Here is a 25,240-nt window from a genome sequence, read left to right on the forward strand (position 1 = left end):
GGGACACCCAGCCCGGAGGGAACGGGGAGCAGCTCCGCTCGTGTCGGGTTTTATTGTGTGTGCAAGATCTGAATGAGGCCCTCGAAGTGAGGAGGAGAAGGGGAGAGAACAGGGTGAAGGAATCGGGACTGGGGAGGGGGCAGCGGGAGGAAGGGACCCTCGGTTCCTTCACCCTGTCATGGTCTCAGGGACCCCCAGGCACTTCGGATGTGAGCTGGTGCTGCATCAGAGTTTGTTTAGGGCAGGCAAGAAGGGTGGGGATGTTAATATCCAGGTTTGGGAGGAGGAGGGATTGTGCCCACATTTTGGGAAATAGGAAGGAAGAGGTGGAAGCTTTCACTGGAATGGAAGTGACCCAAGTGAATGCAAGATGCCTGCTCAGGGGGGAAATTAAAAAAAAAAAAAAAAAAAAAAAAGAATAAAGTCAGTGAGATTTCGGGGTGTGTGTTAGGGGCTTCTTCTATCCTTTCTCTCACACTCACTCAAGCCCCACGGTGCATTTCCTAGCAACGCTTCTATCCTTTCCTTTCCTCTCCCCTAACTCCTATCCTCTGTCCCAGTTTCTCCTTCCCGTCCTTTCTCACCATGCTACCCACTTACCCTCCGGTCATTTAAAACAAAAAAAAACAAAAAAACAAAAAAACGGAATATAAAATAAATGCCATTTCAAGTATTCTGGAGCAACCAGCTTCCAGCCTCAGAAGTTTGGTCTGAGGTGTAAGGATTAAAAAGCAGTGAGCATCATCGCACAGGGATTAGCAGGAAAGTAATTTTCAGGGAGCAATGGGTGTGACCTTTCTCAGCCAGGCATTGCAAGCGTTTGGGGTGGGAAAGGCAGGGAGAAGCCATTCCAAAACCACTTGAACAGAGCAAACCATGCAAAGGAGCTGTCAGGTCTCATTTTTTCCCCTCCGTAGCTGCGTGGCACCACTGGAGGGCTTTGGTCCTGCAAGGGGCCATCTGCTCCCCTCGGTGGGCTGCGCAGCACCCAACCTCTTGACTTTGTCCAAGGGCAAGGAAAATAATCTCAGGGAGATCACGGCAAGGTTAAACCAGCTCTGGCTGTTCTGCAGCCCAGGTGCTGACGTGATTCATCTATCCGGGGGACAAATAAAAAGGACTGTCCTTGGCAAACTAATTCCCACTGCTGAAAAAAAAAATAAAATAAAAATCCACCAATTTTGTTTTAGGGGAGTTTAAAACAAACAAAGAAACAGAACCACCCAACACCTGTGGCACCTAATCAATCTTCTATTAGTAGGATGGGTTTTCTCTCTATTTTTTAATTTGAAAGGTGGCTGGAGGGGTGCTTTAATTGAATAGAAAACCTCTCTGCCCCTCCACCTGTAGCTGGCCCAGGGCTACAGCAGCTTGAAATAGGTCCCGTTGCTGGATTTTGCTAAGCAAGTGGAGCAGGGCTGAGCTGATGAAGGGCCTGGGGAGGGCAGAGTGCCACCACAACGGGACAGGGGGGTCTGTGGGGGTCTCGGGCATGTGGTGGCACTGGCACTGCTCCGAGTGAGAGCTGTGCATCCCACCCGAGGCAGGGCTGAAGATGGGGCAGAGAGGCTGGGGAAGAGCTTGGCTTGTCACCGCTCCTGGTGGCTGGGGGCTCCCCATCCCAGGAAGACCCCTGACCCCCCCCAGCTTGGGACCTTCCACCAGGACTATAAGAGCTGTGGCCGTACAACCACTCGGGACAGCAGGGCAGCTGGTAAAACAGAGCGAGGGGAAGGGGTGGGTGCTACCCAAGCATGCATGCTTCCCAGGAGAAGCAGAGCAGCCAGCTCTGCAGAGGCAAAGGGAAGGGTGGTGGCAGAGAGGGAACGAAGAGGTGGCAGCAGAGGAAGGGGTTACGTTGTTAAGGCCTGCAGAGCTTTCAAGGCGATTAGGTGATTTGAAAAAAAAAAAGTCCGTGTTTCCTCTAGTAAAAGCCTATTCCCTTCTGCACCTTCCCTCTCCCTGGCAGAGATTAGAGCAGCAAGGTTAATATAGTAGCAGGTACATCCACGAAAATCCGCAGCTGAGTCTTCACTCCAAGTGCTGCCAGCTCTTCCCTAAATCTTCAGGAATCAAGGTGCCTCGTTGGAGGTGGCTCCATTGCCTTTGTTGACGTAAAAGGGGCGGTAATGTGACTGCAATGGAGAATTTGGGGCATGTGAGTTTGACCTACCTTCTTTTTTCCTGACCGCCTACACTTCACCCAAGCGTATGCATCTTAACACGCTCCTATCTTAACACCTTCAGCCTCCCGTCTTGCGGAGAGCACCACCTCACCTCGCTGCTGGAGCGATCAAATGCAAACGGTGTTGCTTTTTGATTTGCACATATGCTTTGCATAGACTTCATTCCTAAGCCAAATGAGTCTGTGCATGATATAAAATCTCAGACTGTGACTCACGGCTTGATGAGAGGTTTCTGGGAGAAGAGGAATGTCACCTCTAATTTTATGCTTCTGACAGTGCCTTTTAATTGCTCGCTAACCTGAGAGCTCATGGGAGTTTTCACACTTCACGCCGTGCACAGTTATGTGAGCGATGGACTGGCTTGCACGGTGTTTATTTGTGCTCCCTGGCTGGAGAGCCAGAATTCCTGTGCATGGAAATTCTCACACAATGGTGCATTGTTTATTTGCACCTCCACATGTTGCGGGGCCCTGCATAAATGTTTGTGTAAACAGGAGCATAAGTGGAGGAGACACAAGGGCAGAGCCTGGAGGAATTGCCATTTTCCTGTCTCTCCAGCTCTATTTACCACAATCCCTAGCTGTCTGTCTTCTCATCAGGACCTACCTCAGGAATTTCATGCTTATCTGCACCATTACAAATAAGCAACACATGGCAGAGGTGTGTTGTACAGCCTGGTGTTGGCTGGGGATGACTGCAGAGCACAAAAACCCCTTTATTAGCTAACAGTGCTTGTTGTTTGCACCGTTCAAGGTGAAATCTTTAGCCTGGATCTACCAATACTGGGGCAATCAACCGATTCCTCCCGTCGTCTTTGTTGTCCCCTGCATTGCAGTGCTTTAAACTCGAGGATTAACCTGTGTTGCTCCTCCGAGAAGCAACTCAGAAAAATGCTGCCGTGGACACTGCCCTTGAGAAGCACCAAAACATCCCGAAGCATCTGTGAAAATGAGGATGTGCTTCCACCGGTGGTAGACAAGGCAGTGAGGAAGCACCTCGGTGTTGCAGCATCTGATCTGCCTTAGGTTTGATCTCCTGCCTGGATCTCACTCGCAGAAGGTGTCCGTATGGCTGGGTGCAGTACACCAGTTAATGTCGGGCATGGCAGGAGCCTGGAGGCTTGGGCAGAGCAAATCCAACCCACCCTGCTGCTCAGTGCTGACTCCCAGTACCTCCTGCTCAATGCTCCATTTTGGTGAAATTCTTTTCATTTTATGGCTTCGATTTCCAATCTAATTAAGAGATGCAAGGGAGGTGGGGGCTTCATTTTAAAGAACTCCCTGTGGGCTAAAAAGACATTCCTCCTTATACAGCACAGTCCTTTGTAAAAAATCATGTTTACAGACCTTTTAGAGTGTGTATTGCTTAAATACATGTTTAAGACTATTTTTAAAGCTAGATTATTGGCCCAATAGGCCATAAAAGCTCCTGCAGAGCTCCTGCAGCCTGGAGTGTATATTTCTATTTTGGGACTTTTTAATGCTCGTATTTATCAACTCAATTGTTAGGTTCAGGGATATCTGGTGAATAGAGGCTATAAAAATAAAATGGCCACTACAAGTGTATGCATGAGAGGGACAAAAAGGCCAGTGACGTTGTGGAGAAGTTAGCCAGGCTTTCTCTGGGGGGGGTTAAGGCAAATTTGGATTGTGTTCACAGAGCACAGCATGCTCATTGCCAGGCAGTGTGGATATTTTTGCTAGGGAGACCATACTCACAGCCACCAGACACCAATGGTAATAGAAACTTGACTTTCCTGACCAGATTTCCCAGTGTAACAGCCCTGTTAGGGAGGACAGGCTGGCATCTAAAATCCCAGGGTGGGATCTCCATCTGGGCACACACACCATGAAGCAGTGGCTCTTTTACAAAGGTGGGAGCAAACACAAGGCAGAGGAGATACTGCAGCAAACTGCTGTTCCTAGGAGATATGCTTTGCTGTCACACACTCAAAGACTCAAGGCTGGATTTTCTGAACCTGCTCCAGGCTGTCCAGGAACATCCCTGTCGCTGGCATTCATCTGCTGGAGGGGCCTTTTAAATTTAGCAGACATAGAGCTGCAGTCCTTGAGCAGCCACTTGCTAACTGCCGTGTATTTTCTCTGTTTTCTTCCTCCAGCACGAGAATGCCATCAATTCTTGACCCTCTCCTTCTTACAAGTCCTATTTCCAGGGAGCAGTAAATAATCTTTCACAAATGTATAATGAGAATTCAAAAAATAGATCTCAGCTGTGGAGACGAGGGCAAAATCTCCATCATCTTAATTCAGATCATGCAAGATCTTAATGCATCACGGTGCAAAGGGATGTTACGAACAAGTGGATGAAGTTATGTGGCTATGCATTGATTATCTGTTAACTGTGTGAATGTAAGAATAGAGGACCTAAAATACTACTGTACTCTGGCCCTTGTAGTGTACTGTTACTTGTTTTGTGGTAGCAGTGGAAAATGAGTGATTTGTAACTGTTCTGGTGATTTATCATCACTGTCTGACCTCTCATCTTTGATATTGTCAGCTCACCGTGGGATGTAATTAGTATGATCCTTTTATATGGTTATCTGTGGCGTTACACAATTTGTGTTTTCGAGATGTCACAGACCACTAAGAGTACACAATATCCACGCAGGGAGGGAAAGTTCTGCAGATCCCAACATGTCTGCTGTAATATTTGTAGAGCTTTTGGAAGCCGGGATCAAATTCTAGACCAGGGCAAAATCCTTTCAAAATGTCATTTTGAAATATCGATTATTCCTACAACCCAGAGCTGTGGTGGCAAGGGGATTAATCTGTATCCCTGTCTGGATGCAGCTAACCACAGGAAAAACAGCAGAAGCTGCTGACCTGAAGCTTCTGCTTTCCCATTTCCAAAGGACCCCAGCCCTGGTCCCTGGAGCCTCAGGTATCCTGAGGACAGGCATTTCTCTTGCTGAAGCTGTGCACGTGCCTTCACACCAAAGGTATGTTTCTTACCAATACAGACTGCTTGGAGGATTTCCACGTCTGTGGTGTCACCTTTGCAGACTGATGTCTCACTATCGAGGGATAAGCTGTGACAACAGAAAAGAGCCTGTTACAGGTGGGTCCCTGACACCATCCCCGCCTCCCCTTGCAAGCATCGAGGCAAGCAGCAGGACTGGACGTGCCACGTAATTAGTGTTGCACTGCTTGGCATGGAAATGCAGCCGTTCCTGGGGTAGGACACAACAGCCATCGGACAGGGGCCTGCTCCACCGCCCAGCCAGTTGGGAGAAGGGAGTGAAGAAGGGCTGGCTAATTAAAATGTCTGAGGAATGCAGGGAGGCGGAATGCAATCAGTCCAATTAAATTTAGGCCAAGTCCTGAACTCAGCACTCTGACTGCTGCGAAGAGCACTATAGGCTATTTAATTAGTGCAAAGAGCCGCGGCCTGGGTTTCATGTCAGAAATTAATGACAGTACCTCTGGCAGTGCGATAAGCCCTAGCCCCCTCCTGCTGCACCAGCTCAGCTCTGATTCAGGACTAATAGCAGCCCTGCTGCATCACAACCCGCTGCAGCACTGCCGGGTGATGGGCTTTGGGCTTTCCCCACCACCTCCCAGCTGCAAATTAATCGGGCCTGACTCTGCTTGGCAGGTGCTGATGCTCTTGGATTCAACCCTTGGTGCCCTTGAACTAGTTGGCAGTGCAGAAAGAGGATTAGGAGGCAGTGGATGGGGGACCCTGGTTCAGATGAAGGAGGATTGGCAGCTAGCACATGTTATTTTAAAGTTTGTGCTCCATGGCTGTTATTATTTTAGGGTAATAGCTGTTTTGAAACCCTGATGAAGCTAGGGGGTAAAGGAAATTAATCTCACGTTCTAGTGTCCCTCTCTCCCTGGTTCCTATGCATCTAAAATCATCTAAATTCTCATCTCTACGCCTTACAAACAAAATTAAAACCCCCTCCAACTACTCCCTAGATAAAACCACACTTTAGTAAAGTCCTTTTGCCCTGGTTCAGGGCTGTGTGGTGCTCATCTGAGAGGCTGACAGCCCGGGCAGGAGAGGTGGGCCAGCTGCAGGACTGCTCCAGGCCCCCTCGCGGGAGGAATTTATGTTAAATTCCTTATCACCTAAACGAGGAGCAGGAGGAAGGAGGGGAAAAACCAAATGCCTAGTACCGGTCTTAGTGAAGAGGCTCCCATCAGACTGTTTGCTGAAGTCACCGGGCGGATTCTGTCCCACCGAGGAGAACTGAAAAGGCAGCTTAGTGCCATTGCCTACTGGAAGATAGAAGAGGTTTTGTTATTCCACGGCGCTGCGTGCTGCACTGGGGAAGCCTAAGCACTTCAAAACACACCCTGTAAAACTACCTCCAGCCAGCCTGGGGGGAAATGGGAACTGGTGGCTTTGTCCCTGTTCTTTTCCTTAAGAAAAAACAGATGAGAGTGGTGGGGTCCCGGTGTACACAGTGTGTGAGTGTGAAGAGGTCCCAGTGCTCCGGGCAGGGAGGGAAGAGCTTTTCTCTCGTGAGACCCAGAGTGCAGGTGTGACCGAAGAGCTTCCTTGCAGGAAAATTGCATCTCCAGGAACTGGGGTAGCGAGGCCAAACTACACGGCTGCCAGAGCTCCCTTGCCTCTGAGCACTTGAGCCTTATTCAAAGCCCGGTGAAATTAAAGCAAGGCTTTCTCTTCTGGCCAACTTGGGGTCAGATCCTGGCTGCCGAAAGGAGTCTGAGAGCAGAGGCGATGAGAGGGAGAGAGCCCTGCCTGTGGCACGGGGTGCAGGGAGGGCTCAGCTGTGGCTGTGAGCCACGAGAGCTGCCCCTGCTTGGGCTGAGTGGCCACGGATGCTCGTGGGCTGCCAGTGAATGAAGGCAGGAGTGTGAAAAAGCAAAGAAAAGATGGGAGAGAAAAGGGAAGGTGGGGAGCTGGGCAGAGAAAGCACGACTCGCTGCTGCTGGTCCGCACCATGCTACCACTGAACATCCCCTCCCCATCGTGCTGGTGCTGAACAGGGGGCAGGCCACATCTCTGAGAGCTTATGAGCTACGTGAAAGGTGTATGTGAGAGGGAGAAGAGCAGCCTTGTGCTTCTTAAACTGCCTGGGGGGAGCCACAGTCAGCTCCTGTTCCTGCCCCCAGCTCTGCAGCTCGCCTCGGACAAGTTGGTGTTGGCACTCCTGTCGCAGCTGGGTAGGTGTCTCAGGGGCTTTACAAACTCTTTTTCCATCTTCTTTTTGCTGTTTGAACAACGAGGACCGGTGCTACCCGCCCCTCCTATACAGGCAGTGCCTAGAGCAGCGAGACCTGGGCGCTGGGTGTGCGCAGGCAGCACTGCTGACCCCAGATGGCTTTTTGGGACAGTGACAGGACAGCTGAGAGGGGAAGCAGAGGTCGGTTAGACAGCTGGAAAGCTGTGGCACGGGGGGTTAGATCCTTTCAAACTGAAGGCGGAATTACCCGTACCAAGTGTTTCCTCAGTCGCTTGGAAGGAGGAAAATTCCCATGATCGTGGGTTGAAACTGGCTGTAAAACAAGAGCATCCAGTTCAGCAGTCGGCTCCTGGTGAGCTGGCTCCAAGGCCTGTGCCTGGCGTTGCTCTATGAAACAGTCCCCACCGTTTTGGAAGCAGCCCCAAAGCAGAAGTCCAGGTTCAGGGAGGAAAGCCTGAGCTTTTTCTCTACATTTTAGGGGCTGCTGAACAGTCTTTGCAGCACTCACAGAACAAAATCCTCAATGCTGCAGAGCTGCCTTTAGCCACATTAAATTGCCAACTTCAGTTTGCCTACTCGACGTGACTATTTGGCAGAGAGACCTGCAGGCAGAGGCTTGGATTTAGAGCACGAGAGGCACCAGCAGAGGAACGTTTCTTGCTCACGTGAACTCTCAGCCTCCGAGACAGGCATGTGCTGCAGGGGTTCACGAGGGCTGCGCGCCGTGATGCAGCCTAGTGCTGCTGTACCCCTCTTGTGAGACATCAGACTCCCAGAGGAGCAAAAAACGTGATGAATGCTGTGAGCTGTTTTGCTGCCATCCTGTGGTCTGTGTTTCTAGTTCAGCAAGGTTTCTGTTGAAGCAGTTACCTCTCCCTTCCTACGCACCGAGTCCCTCCTGCTTATTTAAAGACCTGCAAAGGCACAACATGATCTTTCCAACCTTCCTCTGGCTTTGGCCAAAATGTTTGCAATGTCAGGAGAAGAAAGCTCACCAGAAGAGGACAGAAAGGAGCGTCGAGCAGTTTGTTCCCCAAATTTTAGGCAGCGTTAGAAGCCCTTTATATCTCCCCTATGCCTCATTTTGTCATCACTGCAGATGATGGATGCTCTGTGATATTGTCTTTAACGACAAGAGCAGTGGAAGGCTCCTTAAATTTAAGCAGGACTGAAAGACCTACAGGGTCAGCTCAAGTCCAAGCAGTTTCTTGGTGTGGGCCACTGCAATTAGCACCGAGCTCTGCTCGGGTAGCATTCCTCAGCACTGCAAGCAGACGTGCTGCTGTGGCCTACGGCAGGACTTGCACTGATCCAACCCAGCAAGAAAAAGGGCGTGTTAGAAAACCATCACGAGATATTCAAGGATTCTGTGCACATTGTGCAATACAAAGGGTGGAGGGGGCCCTCTTTTTTTTTTTTTTTTTTTTTTTTTCTTCCATTTTATGGAATTCCTTAGAAAAGATGCAATCGAAAGCATTTCTGGACTTCTACACGAGACACTGCTAGGGGACAGAAAGCCCTAGAGGGTTAAATGATTATGGCTACAGTGCATTATTCATCAGATAATCCTTTGCTAGCCAGCATACAGGCTTAAGTGGGTCATGTCTCCTGTTTTGCCTACTGACTCATTCTGTTGCCAAAGTCCCCATCAGTGTGGTTGGAGCAGCTGGTTCCTTTCCATCACCATGTTCCCATAAGGGATCGTTTTTGCACCCTCACCCTGGTGGAGAGCCCAGCCCTGCTCAGTCCCCATTTCAGCAGGGAGGGACTTTGTGTGCAATCACATGCTTTTATTTTTGGGTGAAGTAACTCGATCGGTAACAAATAGAGGACGAGCAGCTTGGGAAGCAAAATGTGCCTGCTCTCAGGACAATGTAGGTGTGTGGGTGGAACAAATACTCCCCAGCATTTGTATATTCAAAAGCCCATTGCAGGAAGCGATGGGTCACAGAGCTCCTAGCCAGTGTGCAGCGCTCACACACCTCTGCAGCTGCCTGCATCCAGAAAGTGGCTTCACTGGCTCTGATAACATGAAATAATAAACCCCATATCCAGCAGTCCTTGCTGATTTCCCCAGTCTCGTGGTCAGTCCTTCGGGAGGCTGGGATGCTGGGTCCCAGCTGGGAACCAGGGTGGCCCTGGTCCTGGATCTCAGCAGCTCACCCTCTGGAGAGGAGCAGAGGGGAATTTGGGCACCATGGCCCAGAGCAGCGAGCAGCCTGGCTGAACCATGGCACTACTGCAAATGGTTTCCTCCTCCTCTCAGCATGTCGGGTTTCAGCCTTGTCCCAGACACAAGTGACAATTTGAATTTTGATAATTTAACCAGGATCTGCTCCCCATCCCCACAGCACCAGGCAGGGTTGCCCGCAAGCTGCTGGCTGTGGGCTGCTAACAGAGAAGGGCAGAGGGGAAATGCAGACAGAGGGCTCAGTGTTGGGATCTGGGCTCTCCCCACAAAGCCCTACTGCTGGCAGAGGCCATATCACACCCCACATGTGCCTTCGAGGGGTGCCACCACTAATTGCAGGCATTTCGGTTCACCCTGCCACGATCTGGTTGTTCAGAGCAGCAGCTGCAGACACCAGGAGCAAACCCAGGTGGAGCCTCGCTCACCAGGGACCAGAGGAAATGTGGTCACTGATTTTGTGCCGTGCTTTCTGCTCTGTCATTAACACAGGTGCTGCTTTGCCTAGGGCTGTATCACTCTGTGCTTCTCACTCTGGAGGTCCTGATGCTAATTTGGAAGTAGACAGCTGCCATTTTACAACTGAATGTGTTGAAAAGGGGCATTCGCTCATCCGGGAGTGTTCAGGCAACAGCGGGGCCATAAGCAAATCTCAAGGGCTCTTGTTGTCAATGTAAGAAGTCAGAAAAGAACCCCAACCTCCTGCTTTTTTAGGACACATTACTCACTTCTTGCATCTTTTCCCTGCCAGTAAAAAAAAAAATGTTTTCTGGTGAAAGTAAAATCTGAACTCAGATAAAGCCTGGTGTAGCTTTCACATTTGATAGCACACAGGGGTGAGCTTCTGGTGGAGGTTAATGCTTACTTCGACCTGATAACGCGTGTTAAAACTCCCCTGTCTTCACAAACTTCCCTCCTGAACTAGTTCAGTTGTTCCAGTTCTCCTGCTAAGAGCCTTTGCTGCCTTGTTTGAGATGGAAAGGCAAAAAGTGCTCAAAGCTTTGTAAGCTGGAGGCAAGACCTGGCATAAACAAATGCAGGGGGACCGACCGCGGTCCAGTCCAGAGGGACAGCATTGAAATAAGTAAAGGAAACCAAATTCTGGGACAAATCACTAATGAAATTCCTTTCCTATGCTGAGCTTGGAAGAAAGCTGGCCACCATTGGGCTGCCTTACCTTTGGGAGACAGGAACATAGAAAATCTCTTCAAGTTGTCGGGTTGGTTCCACTCGTAGTTGTTCATCATGAACCGGTGGTCGCCTGTGGGAGCAGAGCAGGAGCTGAGTGGCCTTGAGAGGGACAGCAGGAGGGGAAGGGGACAACAGGCTGGAAATGTGTCCTCAAGCACGGAGGGAGAGGTGGTGGTGCCCTTTGGAAACAAATTGCCCTACCCTTGTAATTCTATCTTTGTAACTTTGCCCTAGGACTTGCTGGCTGCCAGGTCGAGCAGCTCCAAAATGAGCTGGCTGCCCAAAATTCTGGGATAAAAGAGGTTTAGCACAGCTGAAGTGTGAAGAGCGGAGGAACAGCCCTTCCGCTGAGATACACTATCTCCTGAGCATCCACAGGGACACTCCAGGGCTGAGGCGTTTTCCGACCAAAGGACTGCTCCGTGGCTAAAATTGTATCCCACTTCAAAGGTGCTGGTTTGGGTTTGGCTGCTTTTGTGTGCTCAGCCTGTGCACGGAGCTGGCTCTCAACCAGCCCGTCTGGAACTGCAAGTAGTGCAAGGCTGGAGAAAATCGGAGTGCTGGGAGGGCTCAGTGCATTGGTTGGTCCAAGTTTTAAAGATGCTAAACCTGAGCTGCAAACAGCTCCAGCTTCCTGGGCTTTCAGACAAGGATGTTTGGTTCAAGCTTCATTCAAAGTGAATGAATCCTACCCTTTTGCCAGGCATTTACACAGCCTGGTTTTGGTTCTCTGAGAATGATCCACAAGAAATGATGCTCTATCAGGTCACTTGCTCAGAAAAAAGTTATATATATATATATATATATATATATATATATATATATATATATATACACACACATATATATATATTAAGTCCTTAAGTTTTCTATAAATCTATTGTTCTCTGCAAGTTCTCTGTAAATTTGGTTCCCACACTTAGATAGTTCAATTGTTTGAATCTTAAGTCACTGAACAAACTTTTATGTTATTTCTGCAATTTATTTCTGTGCTATTTAAACTCCCTGGATGCTCTCTGATTATTTGCCTCCTTGCCACACTACTAAGTAGGTACCTGTTATGACAACTGAAAGAAAGTGGATTCCCTTTGGAGTCTGCTATTAAGCAGGTTTCATTCCATTAATATAATATTTCTTCCTGGGATTTTTTTTTTACACTAGAAGATCAAGCTGGCTGCAAATGAATTTGTTGCAGTGACTCAGGGGGAGTCTGAGTTAATTAAATCCATTAAGTAATTGTGGAGTTATTTCCTTGCAGTCACTAGATGCCGAGTGCTGTCCTCTTTCAAGTGTAACTGTGGTTTGAAAAACGGAGAGCTGCAAAGTTTTGGAGCTGCACCTTAAATAACATTTCCCAGCTGAGTGGATGCCACTGTTCTTCTCATTAGGCAGACTCCAAGCTGTGTCCATTAAATCCCCCATAAAGTTTCTGAAAGCGCCCAGGTTTCTGGCAGTGGTAAAGTGTTGCCCTGCTCAGAAGTGCTTTGGCACTTGATTCCCACGGATTTCAAGTGCCGTTGAGGATTTCAGCATCAGTAACATGGAGGGGAACCTAATTAAAAGTGATCAACTGATCAGGAGGTAGCCAGCCTTTATCTAGAGCTGCTGGAACTGAACATATGCATACTCTTGGGTTGTACAAATGGCCAAGTAAAGTGTATTTGCTTCAGGATTAGCAAAAATCTTTGACTGCAACATGTTGTTGCCTAACCTTCAGAAGTGCTGTGAGTAGTTGGGTAGTTTGGAAATTCTGCAAAAGTCCAAGCGAACAAAGGAGAAGAAAGAAAAATGTACAAAAATGATTTTTGGATCATTTTCTTCCATCTACATGTATTAAGTTAGGGCCATATTTCTCAGCAAACCTTAGCATACAAAGTGTTGAGAATTTGACCGTGTATGCTGCAGTGGTTAATGCTGGAAAAGAAGTGATGTTCAGTTTCTGCTCCTGTTTAAGTGTATGGGACTTTAAAAAGCTGGCTCCAGCTATGAAACCTCAGCACTTTGAATGGGACTCCTGACTTTTCTCAAACATTGGTTCTATGGACCAAAAATACCTTGTCTATCCAATTCATGTCTAATGGAAAACGATGGTGTTAGGTAAATGTTAATGAGCTGTTTGCAGTGCGGGCTCCTTGGGGCCAGGGACTCGTTCTTTCTCTCCGTACTGTAGGAAGGCAGCACGCTGTCGCCTGATGAATACCTGTGATTTTCATTACACGTTCACATGTACTCTGGGCCATGTCACCTTCATTCCTACTGCTATAAATTGTGAATGTCAGACAGGCTGGTTCACAGAACCCAGGCTCTGAAAAATGTTGTTTGTTCTCCGGTAATGGGTCCTGTGTTGTTCTGACCTGTGTGCATCTATTTCATAGGTGTTTTTTGTTTTTTTTTTCTCTCTTTTTTTTTTTTTTTCCCCTCGGTTATTTCTTCCTCTCCTCATTTATTGTATTATCTTGTAACGTGCATTTGTCTTTTCTGGAAGTTGGACAGATTTGCATGACCGTTGCCCAGGAAAAATGTGCTGTATTAATAGGAGAGGATTGTTTAATGAGTGCTGTGAATCTGAATGAAATAACAGTGATCTCACAGGTTTGCAGCAGAGTTCCTCAGCTGCTGGTGCAGTATAAAATGGACTTGAAAGCTATTCTTGCATCTTTTTGAGTCATATCTGGACAGCAGGGTGCAATTTACCCTCGGGTTACCTATCCAGCTTCTTGACCTTTATTGCTCTGCTATCTGAGGTTCCACAATTATTAATAGACTATATCCTCATAGCAGCCCGGTGAGATAAGGCTTTATTTCCATCCCTATTATTCTTTAGTGCAAGAGGTCATTTAATGGGATTAAGTAACTCGCCCAAGGTTACAAAGGCCGTTTTTGGGACGGCTGGGAAGTGAACTGTGGTTGTGGGGTCCTGGTCTGGTGCTCCGTCCTTCTGTCCTACGTGGGAGCTTTGTGCCTCACAAGTCCTCTCGGCAGAGCTAACTGGAAGAGGCAGAACTAACTGGAGGAGACAGATAGAAAGTGGGTTCAAAGGCTCAGAAGATTCCTTGCAGTGCTGTGGTATTGACCCTGCCCTCTCTATTTACATAAGAAAGATTACTCAGCCCTAAACACTGCTGAAATGCAGGACCCGTTGGGCACCCTGTGTTTGTAGGAAGCAAAGCTCTGCCCAGTGGGACCTGCGGAGCTGTGATCAGAGAGCTCTGCCTCTTCAACGTCTGGCTTAACCAAAATGGAGACCTTTTCACTGGAAAAAACTGTTACGAGACTTTCAGTGACAGGTGCTTGTGGGACATTTCATGTTTCAGGCTGAAACTTTCTGTTGTAAAATGGTATGTGGTAGCAGCACAGCAAATATGTTAACTGAGCTGGACAATAGATTTAGATAGATTAGATTTTATATATATATATACATATATATATATAAAGTCAATCCTGCCTTCTCTATTTATGTAGTGAGCTACTGCATTGTCTTGATGTTGGTTGGGATCCCGTGGTCTCCTACACATGAGGTGCTTTAACTCCCTGGCAGGACAGCTGGCTCCATCCCTACCTATGGCTCTGCCCGGGGAGGGATGGGGCAGTTTGGGGTACTTTGGATACTTTACCATTCTCCATGTGGTTCCTCTCGATGAAGTTGCGGCCCAGGTCTGCCTTGCAGATCTTCTCCACGTGCCTCATGCAGACGTTGAGGAGGTCATCTCTGAGCAGCCCCATAGAGGGGCTCATGCTCTCCCCTTCAAGCAGCACGCTGTATGTTGGGAGGGATGGAGGGGGGACGTAGTTCCGCATCAAAGCCCCAAACTCCTGCCAAAAAGAAAGGGAGAGATGTTACTGAGGAATACAAGATATACAGAGGCTAGATCCTGAGACTGGCTCCAAATAATATGAAATGCAAAGGAGAATAGTGAAGACTGAGGGTGGAGCAGTCAAATGCTTTGACTCTGAGCTTTAGCCACAAAAATATATATATATATAAATAAATAAAAGGAAAAAGACAAAGAAATATGAGAAGAAATATGAGGCGTTGGCATGCCTCTAAGTTCATTCTTCACCTACCAGAGCAGACATGCTTGAAATGTCAGGGCCAGTTCCTGACATCCATGTGCATTGAACTGGAGAAGATTGATGCTTCTTACACCAAATGGGGCTTTGTCCTTGGGACAAATCCCACCCTCATGGGAAAAGGGAAGGCAAATGAGATGTTTCTGACCTGGAGGAAGAGCACGGAGTCACTGATCTGGTGGATCTGCTCCCTGTTCTCCTTGTCCTCCCGCAGCAGCTTCGCCCTCTCTTCCAGCTCATCCACAATCTCCTTCACGTTCTCTGATGCAATCTTTTCCCTCTGGTCCAGGGCAGCCTTCACTTCATCCCTCTGTCTCTCCAGGTCACGGATCAGCTCTTTGAAATGCTGGTCTACTGTGGCTTTCTCGTTGGTGGTGTAGTTCTGCAGAGGGAAAGGGTCGAAGAAGGGGGCAGTAGAAGAGACGTGGGAGAGGGCAAGAGAAACGAGATGTGAAACTTCCAAGGAAGACACTTGATAACAGGGAGATGCAAAGGGGGATGTGTCCTGGCATTCTCAGCACCCAAGACAGTGAATATGGAGACTCTGGATATGCAAGTCTTAGCACCAGAAAGCTGTGCTGAAATAAATAATGTTAATTCTTGCAATAATTGTGTATATATATAATCTACAGTGCATGCTATCCTCGTCATTATAAGAGCATATCTCTTCAATTCATGAACTGCACTCGTAGGTGTAAAAAATATGTGTATATATATGTTTATATGTAAAAAAAAAAAATGTTTAACCTTCTAAATCATGGTTCTGGCTCCTCAAGGATTTACGGATGAAATTTCCTTCCATTCCAACGGAAGAAAAGTGCCGAAGCACTTTATACAAACCTGATCTCCACGTCCCTCTGAAATATTCTTCAGAGTGACTGTGGATGTAACTATATTCAGAGCTAAAATTTCTAGGTCATATTTCCCATAATAATAATAGGAGTAGTAATAATAATAATAATAAAGCAGACGAAAAGCAGAACTGGAAAGCCAGTGTGTGTGCACCACATGAAAGGGAGAAGAACGGCTTTGCCTATTAATATTATGCAAATTCTCTGGGGTGTCTCCAAATAGTGTTTTCACTGCTCTATTCAGTTAGGGTGTAAATGAAAAAGAAAAACACCATTACTATATTCTAACCGTTCGTGTGGTTGAAAGGATTATAAAGAAGCCCTCCGTCAGTACGGAAATGAGCTATTCCATTATAAACAAGACAAATGCTGGTGTAACTGCATCTATTTCTGTTGCCTTATCTCTGCCTGGGCAATCCAGAGCCCTTCTGGAGTTTATTTTTGTAGGTGAGCTGGTAAGAAAGAAGCAGCACACCTTTGTTTCTGAATGAGCCTGGCTACAGGTGATGGGAGAGCTGTGGGAACCCAAGCAGGGATGTGTCCCGGGTGACTCTGTAAGGAGGCTGTGCTGCCGCCTCTTGGTCTCCTGCTGGGTGTGTTGCAGGATGAGCTCAGCAGGAGCTGTTGTTTCCAAGACTTGGAGTGAAGGAGTTTGGGAGAGTGACGAGGTAGGGACTAGGTGAGGAATGGAGTGAGTAAGAGCTGGGTATGTCAGAGACATTGAGGACAGGAGAAACAGAGAAGCGGACTTAATATCCCATACACACCTTGATGCGGTCTCTCTCCTTCTGCCACTTGTCCATTTCATCCTCTACCTCGATGATCTTCAGCTGCAGTTGCTCTTTCTGCAGTGAAAGCTCAGCCTGCGAGAAGAGGGGAGTCTCATGAGCAGGGGAAGAGGGTGGCCTGCTTCTAAGGGGTGCTATGCTCCCACCAAGCACCCAGCCCTGAGCAGCAGTGGCTGGGAGGTGTGGGTTCCTGGCACTGCTCGAGACCATGCTGACTGTGGACACCATCCCAGAGCTCCTGCCTGGGTCAAGAGGTTCAGTTCCCTCAGCAAAGCCAGCAGCAGAAGCACCCACCTACCCAGCTACTGTCATGGTGCTGCTTTTAATCACTTTAGAGTCATTAGCTGGAGGGAGAAGAGGCCTGTTTCAAAATTCAGCTGTGTGTGCAGCGAAGGGCCCATCCCAGGGTGTGCCTCTGCAGCAATAACAGTTTTCATGTAATTACGGAATGACGTTTGACGAGTGTTGCAACAAGAGGACGATGCCTCCGGCAGGAATTCTGTTTAGACAGGATTGTGGATTAATTTGCTCTGAATTGAGAGCTTTCATGTTATGATGAAGCTGGGGAATGCTTGGAAAAAAATATATATATAAGAAAAGAAAAAAAAAAAAACACAAAAGGAAGGGGGGAGGAGGCGTAGTCAACCATGCTTGGCTTAGATCAGCAACTTCACTGGGGTTCATTTGCATTTTGTTTTGCACTGCCTTCCCAGGGAAGCATGGCCCAGACATGGGAGAGGGTTGGTGGAGCTGGAGCCCAGGGCTGCCATGCACCTCTGGATCAGCACCCAGCTGCTGAGCTCAGCCTTGCGCCGTTACCTCTGGCAGCCCCTCCCTCCATCACTGCTTTTCACCACCTCCCTGCCCAGCAGATCATGCCAGAGCCTTTGTTTATGTGTCTCGAGATCTTTCTGTGTTTCGTGTGTGGTTGGTTGCAGCACGAGGGTAACTACGGGCAGTTTGGCTGTGGCACACATCCCCAGAGCTCTTGAGGAGCCGTGTATTCCACAGTGGAGATGAGACATATCAGAAAGTCTCTGAAAACCCACGGTACATGTGAGATCCTTTGGTAAATGCCTGCATTACCCAAAAGCACGTATATTAGGCCAAAAGTTAAGGCAGGGGAGATGAGGGGTGGATAAACCCAGCAGCTAACATGGTGAGGTCTCTGCTGTCAAAGCACAAGGCGTAGTTCCCACTGCTTTGCCACCAGTCCAGGAACATAATACAACATGAAAACCTGGGTCTCCTCTCCTGATCATGTTTGCCCTCAGGGGTGGGAGTTAAAAAGTTTTCACTCCTTCATTCAAGGAGTAGAAAGGAGCATCACGCCGTGAGGAGCAGGCAACACAGTGTCAGCCAGCTCAGGCCAGGGAAATCAGCCCATCAAGGCTCTTGTCTTGATGCCAATCACCCCGGTGTCTGAACATCCTCTTGAGCTTGAATCAAGCACAGCTGCAGCTGAGAGCCATTCTCTCTAGCTGTTCCAATTTAGAAAATCTCTATTTATAGAGGGAAAACAGTTTGATGGTGGTTGTATTGCCCTATAAAAGAGCAGAAAGGGCAAACAAAAAGGGTAAATGCACTCCAAGGTATCTCAGTGCCAGGAGAGCTGCATCCTTATACCATCATTGTAATTGCCCTTCTTTGTGGAGAGTTAGGAGACCATACACCTTGACAGCCTACGATAGCCAACTCTATGCAGCCATGAGGTCATATTCTACAGGGATTTGGGGCAGACATGTGAGGGTTTCATAGCACAGGTTTATAAGAGAGCCATGTGGATATCAAGATCAGAAAATTTGCTCTACTACTTATCAAGAAAGTAATGGCATGAGCTTGACCCTGCACTCTCCACATTTTCAAGACAGTGACTCAAAGGAATGCATGCTTGTGTCCATTCACATGTGCACTGCAGCAAGACAAAAAAGTGTGCAACCATCTCTGCATGGCAGGGAAATGTGATGAGATAAAAGCACTTCAGATCCAGATATCCATCCCACTCCAGTAACCAATCTGAGATCTTACAATGCAAGCTCTTTCCTTGAGCCACAGAGCTACATGCAGATTACTTTCATTGTTTGCAAAGTAAAAAGAAGTCTCCTGAGCAATAGAAGGACTTGTTCCCCTCCTTGTCCCTAACTATCAGGATATTCTCATGACAAAACTGTGAATGAAATCAGATAGAGAGGGGCTGAAGTTTTCTTTTGAGAAGGGCAGACATTTCACAGCCACATCGACGTTCCTAATCACAACAAATTTGAAAGGAAATGTCACTGGAAAATTTTCCAGATGCTGGCTGTAAGGTGGTGATAACAATATTATACTTTTTATGGTACTTTTTAATTAAGACGGGTCTCAAAGGAATTTTGCAAACTATTACTTGCTCAAAAGTGGTAGCTAACTCTTAACAGCTTGTTGGAGCTATAATACCCCTTCACCCAGAAAGGTAGTTTGGGTGCCTCTGGGATGGGATGTAACAACTATTTAAGATCAGCCCCACACTACAATTTAAAGTAAGAATTATGATTTGCAAATGGAAATTACAGAGATAGTTCCAATAGCCAGAATGCAAATCTCACAGTCATCCAAGTTCAGCTTGGGTTAAAACACCCATAATGAGGGCAAAAGGAAATACTAGTACAGACACCAGGCAAGGCAGGGGAGATGAAGGGAGGCTCTCCATTGCATGATGGCCCAAACACAAGAACTACTCTTACCAAAATTACCAGAAAAAAAAAAAAAAAAAAAAAAAAAAAAAAAAAAAAAAAAAAAAACACATGAAGAAGATGTCCAGGGAGACTATGGACTAGTACAGGAACTGGTGGCATGGAGGTAGATTCGGTGAGGAGAGACAGAGCACAACCAGGCATTCAGCAAAGATGATTTCATGATGGTTTTAGACCCTGTTTGATATAAGGTGGGATGGCAGATTGATTTACAGTAGGGTCTTCTCAGCTTCATTCCCCATAAAGAAACTTCTCTTCTGGCTTCCTTCATATCTCTCAGATTTTCTAGGGCCCATAGTCCCCAATCCCCCGCTACATCTCCCCACCCCATTGTGTGAGACTCAGGTTTAGAAGTTCCTAGTGAAATTTTATATAGGAGCTGCACCTATCTTTGGAGAGGTCACTACAGCGCAGAAATAAAAATAGCAGAGAAAAAGATCTAGGAAATACACATTTAAACCATTAAGTTTGACTCCAGCAAGCTGAGAAATGCTGGCACTGAGAGTCTTTGAGCTAAGAGAGGATCCCCTGCCACAGCCTAAATTAATTAGGACAGTCATGAGGCCTAAGTGAAAGTTCAGAATGTACACCTAAACATCCACAGCTGAACCCAGCCCTTGTGCTACAGGACCTGGAGATGTGAGATTATGACTCTTGCATCATGATGCAACTCATTTTTGCAAGGCAGCAATACAAGCATCATCATGTCTTAATGCTCTGGGAACCCAGTCCCTGAATCAGGAAACACCCCTGTGTCACCAGCCTGGGAGAGCTATGGTAATTACCCGACAGCAACAGCCAAATGCAATAATGAAGCCAGGGAAGAAGTGTTTAAACTAGTTATCCCAGTACAGGCCTTATATTGGAAATGGCATGGCTGAGAAATTAGTGAATTGCTTGTTTGAGATGATTTCTGCTGGATTTGCCGTAGGTTTTTCAGTCTAAGCTTGCGTTAAGCAGAGGCAGGTGTCGGTGGGCTTTGACTTCTGCAGACTCTGTCAACACCCTACAAAAATGCCAGTGTTAAGCATCTTATTTGAGACTGTAAAAGGCTCTTTGCTTTGCACAGTTTGAAGGAGGTGGAGGATTCCTTACCCACAAGCTGGCAGATTTTCCCTGCTTTCTGCTCCCACTGTAGAGGCACTAATGCAACAAACGGGCAAAGCTACTGTAAATCACATTTTTCTGCCAGGCCAGGCAGAACGATGTGCAGGTAGCCGCACTGCTGCTGTGGGAAGAGCATTTATTTTCAGCTGTGTCCGCAGAGCAGCCACAGCTGGTGTAGATAAGGTCTTGTGGCCACACCGTGCCCTAGTGGGAAATCGTTCCCATCAGTGGGAAAGGTCAAAAATCCTTCCACACATCAGCACGCTGCTGTGTGCTCCATATTCAGCCAGAACAATGCCAAGAAGGCCCAGATGGGAACCCCTCTGCATCATCTCTGTGGATGGTTGCCTTCAAAGCCTCCTTTAGCCTGTGAAATCTCCCCTTTTACAAGTTGGCTCCCCTTTCACAAGTGGCTCCGTTGCAGCCAGGAACACCCAGCTCCCGTTCCTGCCCAGCGGTTCTCTGCTGCCTCTTTAAACCTGCTGCACGGCGTGAACTTTTCTTTAAAGGTAAAGAATTAAAGAGGGAAAAAAAAAAATCAAAGTGCTTTTCACTAGATCTGACCCGACACGCTGAGTAGTGAGGCTGGCGATGGAGAGTAACGCCAGGTTATTTGCAGCCCTGTGGCTGGCAGGCATACGTGGAGTTGTCTCCTTCTGAGAACAGGCCTGTAAAACAGGTTCTGAATGAAGGATCCCCTTCCAAAATGAAGGATGCTGTCTGCAAGGGGGGGCTCCAGTTCTGCTGGTAAATCAAGCTGGCCAGAGGGGTTTATCTGAGTGTACAAGCTGCTATTGACAATTCTCACTTCTCAGTAGAGTGTGGTTATTACCCAGCCTCAAGGATTTTTTTTTTTTTTTTTTTTTTTTTTTGTGGTCGTTTCTTGTGCTGATTCTGGGGGTCATTACTCATCCTTTAAATCTGTAGCAGGAAATAAATGCAAAGTGGATCTGGGGAAGGCACTGGAGTCTTTCTTTGTAAAATAACAAATACTGCTGGATAGAAACTCAGAAAATACATCTCCATCCTCTGTGCTCAGTTGTCTCTGTCTGACCCCTTGTGCCTTTCTCTCTTGGCCGCTCAGCACCATGCCAGGAAGGGCACGAGGGGCTGTCACCCTCTGGAGGGGGGTGCTGCTGTGCTCCCCCTGTGCAGACAGAGATCCCACGCTTTGTACTGCCTGCCTAAATTCCCTAACCAGGGGGTGACTGCATGCTGGCTTGTTTGCATTCCTCTCCTCTTAAGCTGGGCTGTCTGTCTGCATTGTGGGGCAAACCCGACACTGCAATACAGTAGTATTTATATATCTTTGCTACAGGCTTGTAGCAGGGATAGATTCATGAAAGACACCGTAATGTGCATTAATTCAGCAATATGGAAGGAATAGGAGCACAATGTAACATACTACACGACACTTCTGTAACCAAATTGCCAAGCACCCAGGCTAACTGCCAAGTTTCAGATCATCTCAGCATGGAAATCCCCCAGTTCTGCAGGAATCCCCTCCAGGTGTGGCATCACAGTATGGCCAGGGACTGGGAGATCCTTGCAGATAAGCCAGGTGCTCCTTGGCACTGAGTAGAAGTACAGAGCTGTGTTCTGGTCACCAATCGAGTGGTACATCTAGCAAGTACTGAGGCAGCAAAGCTCCCCTGGAGCTGCTTGGGTGCCAAAAACAGAACAGGGCTGGGGTTGACCTGGTGTGGGGTTTGTGCTTATTCTTTCCACAAAGGCAGCAGCACTGGGTGCACTTTGCCACTCTTCCAATTTGTGGTTGCGTTCTGGCTCAGCTGATTTGCAAGACTTGAAAAGGAATAGGTGGTGCACACAAGGGCCTTGGAAATGCCCATTCCTCTTTGTGGTTCTTGCTGAGCTGTATTCTTCACTAAGGGTGAATACATCAGGGCTAGGAATAAACATTTGTAAGCAACAGCTATCCTGTGAATTGCTTTTGTCTGAGTGAATGCTCGCTCAGGTTACAACACGATCACAACTCCTTGCACATGTCTATGATTCATTGATAAAGCCCTAAATCCCCTAGGCTTAGCAGCAGCAGAATCAGCACAGGAAAGGCGTGGACCTAGCGAGAGTAACGCAAATACTCTGAGAGACAGATCAAACACCATTTAAATCTCAGTGAAGGTTCCTCTGCCCAGATCTGCTTCCCTGTTCACAAGCAAGGTGTTGTAGGTCCACCCAAACACAGGGAGAAGGCTCTGGCCAGCTTTGGTTCCTCAAGGGAGCAGCTGTTAAATTCTCAAAGGAAAGGGCCAAGAGGAATTGGACAACCTGACAGACACTAGGCACAGCTTTATGAAGGTTAGGCATACGGTGCGGAGTATTTCCGAGCTGACATCAAAACACAAGAACAAACAATCATGAAACAAACAGCGGGCGAGCAACCCCTGCAGGAACGTCTTGAAGAGGGACTGTCTGAGACATGGAAGAAGCCTTGTCTGGTTTCAGTAAGGCTGCAAGGTGGAGATGGCATTGGAAGAACAAACCAAAAATTGTGCACAGGAAGACAGAGAAGAGCTCTGAAAAAGATGCTCCTCCAGCCGAGCCTCATGAGTTAAATCTTCCTAGCACTGTAGAGTTAAATTGTTCCTCTGCGTTCAGGGTAACTGCAGAATTTCCACGCACAGGTACTTGTATGTGCCTGTTCACCACATCAGAGCTCTTGCCTGGGCTGTGATTAAGACTGGGATTTAGCAGGTCTCAGTGCCCATCCAGTTCCTGCCATGGGCTGGTTGTGTGACTCTAGGCAAATTGTTTTATGTTACCGTTTCATTGGGCTCCTTTCTGTAATCTCTTCTGTCCTGTCTGGAGAGATCAGAAGGTCTCCAGGCCAGGACATGCTTTTGCTACAGATGCGTGCAGCACTGAATTGCGGTGAGACCCTGATCTTTACTGAAGCTAGTGGAATAATCTTACATCCACCCAGAAAGCAAACAGCATGGGACTTTAGGCAAACAAAGGTGGGAGACTTCTCATTAGTGAGCACTGGTTCCCATACCAGTCCCATCCCTTTAGATGTCCATCTTCTGAACCTATTGTAGTAACACTTCAGGGAAAATTAAAATGCTCTGTGTTTGCACCAGGTTTTTTTCTTCATCTAAGCTTCAAAAGGCTCTTCCCATAGGTGGGGCTCAACATCATTATCTCCATAACAGAAAAGACAAACAAGAAAGCAGGAGCTCGCTCCAAGAAGCTGAGATTGCAATTTTCTGCAGTAACCGCAAACCGGAGCCGCCACTGATCGCACTCTGGGGGTCCTGAACCTGAGCGATGCCCACCTTGCTGGCTGGGGGCAACGCTACACAAACACTGTCAAAACCTGAGGCAGAGTTTTGGAAACTGGAAGGAAACCAGGTTCTCTACCCCACCTAATGACCTGGTGCACAGCCCCACGGCTATGCTGCTGGAACCAGTCTTAGAGGAATGACAGTCCCATTGCAGCAGAACCTATGCCACATCAGTTCTCCACCAAATGCTCCCCATCCACCACCCTTCCATCCCAAAATTACACTGAATCATGATTTTAGGAGACCGTAGGCTTGAGAACAAAAGCCGAGGTGTAACATTGAGACCCGTTGGAAAGGCCGCTGGGAACACTCAATAAAAAGAGCATTACCTCTTTACCCGCTTTCTCGATCTCCACCGTCACCGTGCTGTGGTTCTTGTGCTCCTGGAACATGCAGAGGTAGCAGATGCACATCTGGTCTGTCTGACAGAACAGCTCCATGGTCTTCCCATGCACAGGGCATTTTCTTGCTTCAAAGTCCCTGATGGGGTCCAGGAGCTGGTGGTCCCGGAAAGCCGCTCCCTCCAGGTGGGGCTTGAGGTGCAGCTCGCAGAAGGAAGCCTGGCACACCAAGCAGGACTTCACGGCCTTTTGCTTGTTGTCAATGCAGGAATCGCACAGCACATCCTCCAGCTTCACCCTGGGCCGTGACCCAGCTGCTCTGTCGGGCACCTTGTTGAAGGTGGCTCTTCTCAGGTCCCCGGTCTCCACCAGAGGCAGGGAAGACTTCTTCATGTCCCCCATCTGCCCGCCGGAGAACAGCGGCTTCCTCCCTTCCCCTTCGTTAGGCAGGAAGCTCTTTTTGGAATCCAAGGAGAAGAGGGACTTCCTGAGGTCGCCTTTATCTGCAAAGGAGAGGGGGGGTCTCCTCATGTCTCCTATCTGTCCACTGCCGTACTGCATCTTCTTCGAGTCTGCCGAGTCCATGCTGAAGTAGGTTGATCTCTTCTCATCGGATGACTCCACAAACTGAATGATGGGCCTCTTCCAGTCACTCCCAGAGAAGAGGGAGCTCTTGATTTGCCCCGTCTCCAGAGAAGTACCGCCAGTGCCCTTCATTGGCTCCTTCTCCCCTCCGCCAGGGTTCGTGGTCTTCTTCACTTCTTCATCTTTTTTGGGGGCGGACGGGCTCTTCACATCCTCTGGCTTGCCGGCGGTACCATTTGTCCTTGCTGCACTCCCCGTTTCCATTGTCTAAACAGGGCGAATTGGTTGGCTTTGCTGCTCGGCCCCTTCTCCGATTCCCGTCTCCCAGCCCTCTAGGAAGCGGCTCCGTCCGCGTGCCTGCCCGCGGTCGTCCCAGCAAGGAATGACGGTGGAATGCAGGGAAGTTTCTGCCCGAGTGACGCACCCGGAGCTCCTGCAAGGAGGAGGAGGAGGAGAAGGACGCCCGGATTATGCTAGGTAGGGGCAGGGAGAAAGGAAGAAAGAAACAGACGTTACCAGGGATCAGAAGCTACAGCTGTGCAGTTAATTATACAAGGCGGTCCACACCCAGGAACATTCTTGTCTAACCAGGTTTGGGAGGAAGGGCTGTTTATATACATAGAAATGCTTGGAAAAAAAAAAAAAAAAAAAAAAAAGTCATTTTCATTAAGATGTAGCAACCAGTTCTACCGCTTGTTTCAAAAATAATTTTGCTCGTTGTT

General features: G+C 47.9%; 1 protein-coding gene across 1 annotated transcript; it reads right to left on the minus strand.

Annotated features, from left to right (window-relative positions):
• Window positions 1-1,281: 1,281 nt before the first annotated feature.
• Window positions 1,282-25,240, minus strand: TRIM29 (tripartite motif containing 29). Its single transcript, XM_084495525.1, has 9 exons — window positions 23,922-25,240; window positions 16,431-16,526; window positions 14,961-15,194; window positions 14,356-14,554; window positions 10,728-10,811; window positions 7,616-7,675; window positions 6,329-6,430; window positions 5,159-5,235; window positions 1,282-2,135 (listed from the first exon to the last, which is right to left on the minus strand). The coding sequence occupies exons 1-9, from the start codon at window positions 24,780-24,782 to the stop codon at window positions 2,073-2,075; spliced, it is 1,776 nt and encodes a 591-aa protein (XP_084351651.1). The 5' UTR covers window positions 24,783-25,240; the 3' UTR covers window positions 1,282-2,072.

This window comes from Aythya ferina (assembly GCF_964211825.1).
Source record: "Aythya ferina genome assembly, chromosome: 22".
Classification (NCBI taxonomy): domain Eukaryota; kingdom Metazoa; phylum Chordata; class Aves; order Anseriformes; family Anatidae; genus Aythya; species Aythya ferina.

Bases quoted from the DNA above. Each gene is read 5' to 3' on its own strand.
- TRIM29 (XM_084495525.1), bottom strand. From the start codon at position 24,782: ATGGAAACGGGGAGTGCAGCAAGGACAAATGGTACCGCCGGCAAGCCA. The intron at 15,195-16,430 runs GTGTGTATGGGA...TTCCCTCTGCAG, and splicing joins AGGAGAGAGACCGCATCAAG to AACTACACCACCAACGAGAA. The intron at 5,236-6,328 runs GTACTAGGCATT...CTGTTGTCACAG, and splicing joins GAGCCTCTTCACTAAGACCG to CTTATCCCTCGATAGTGAGA.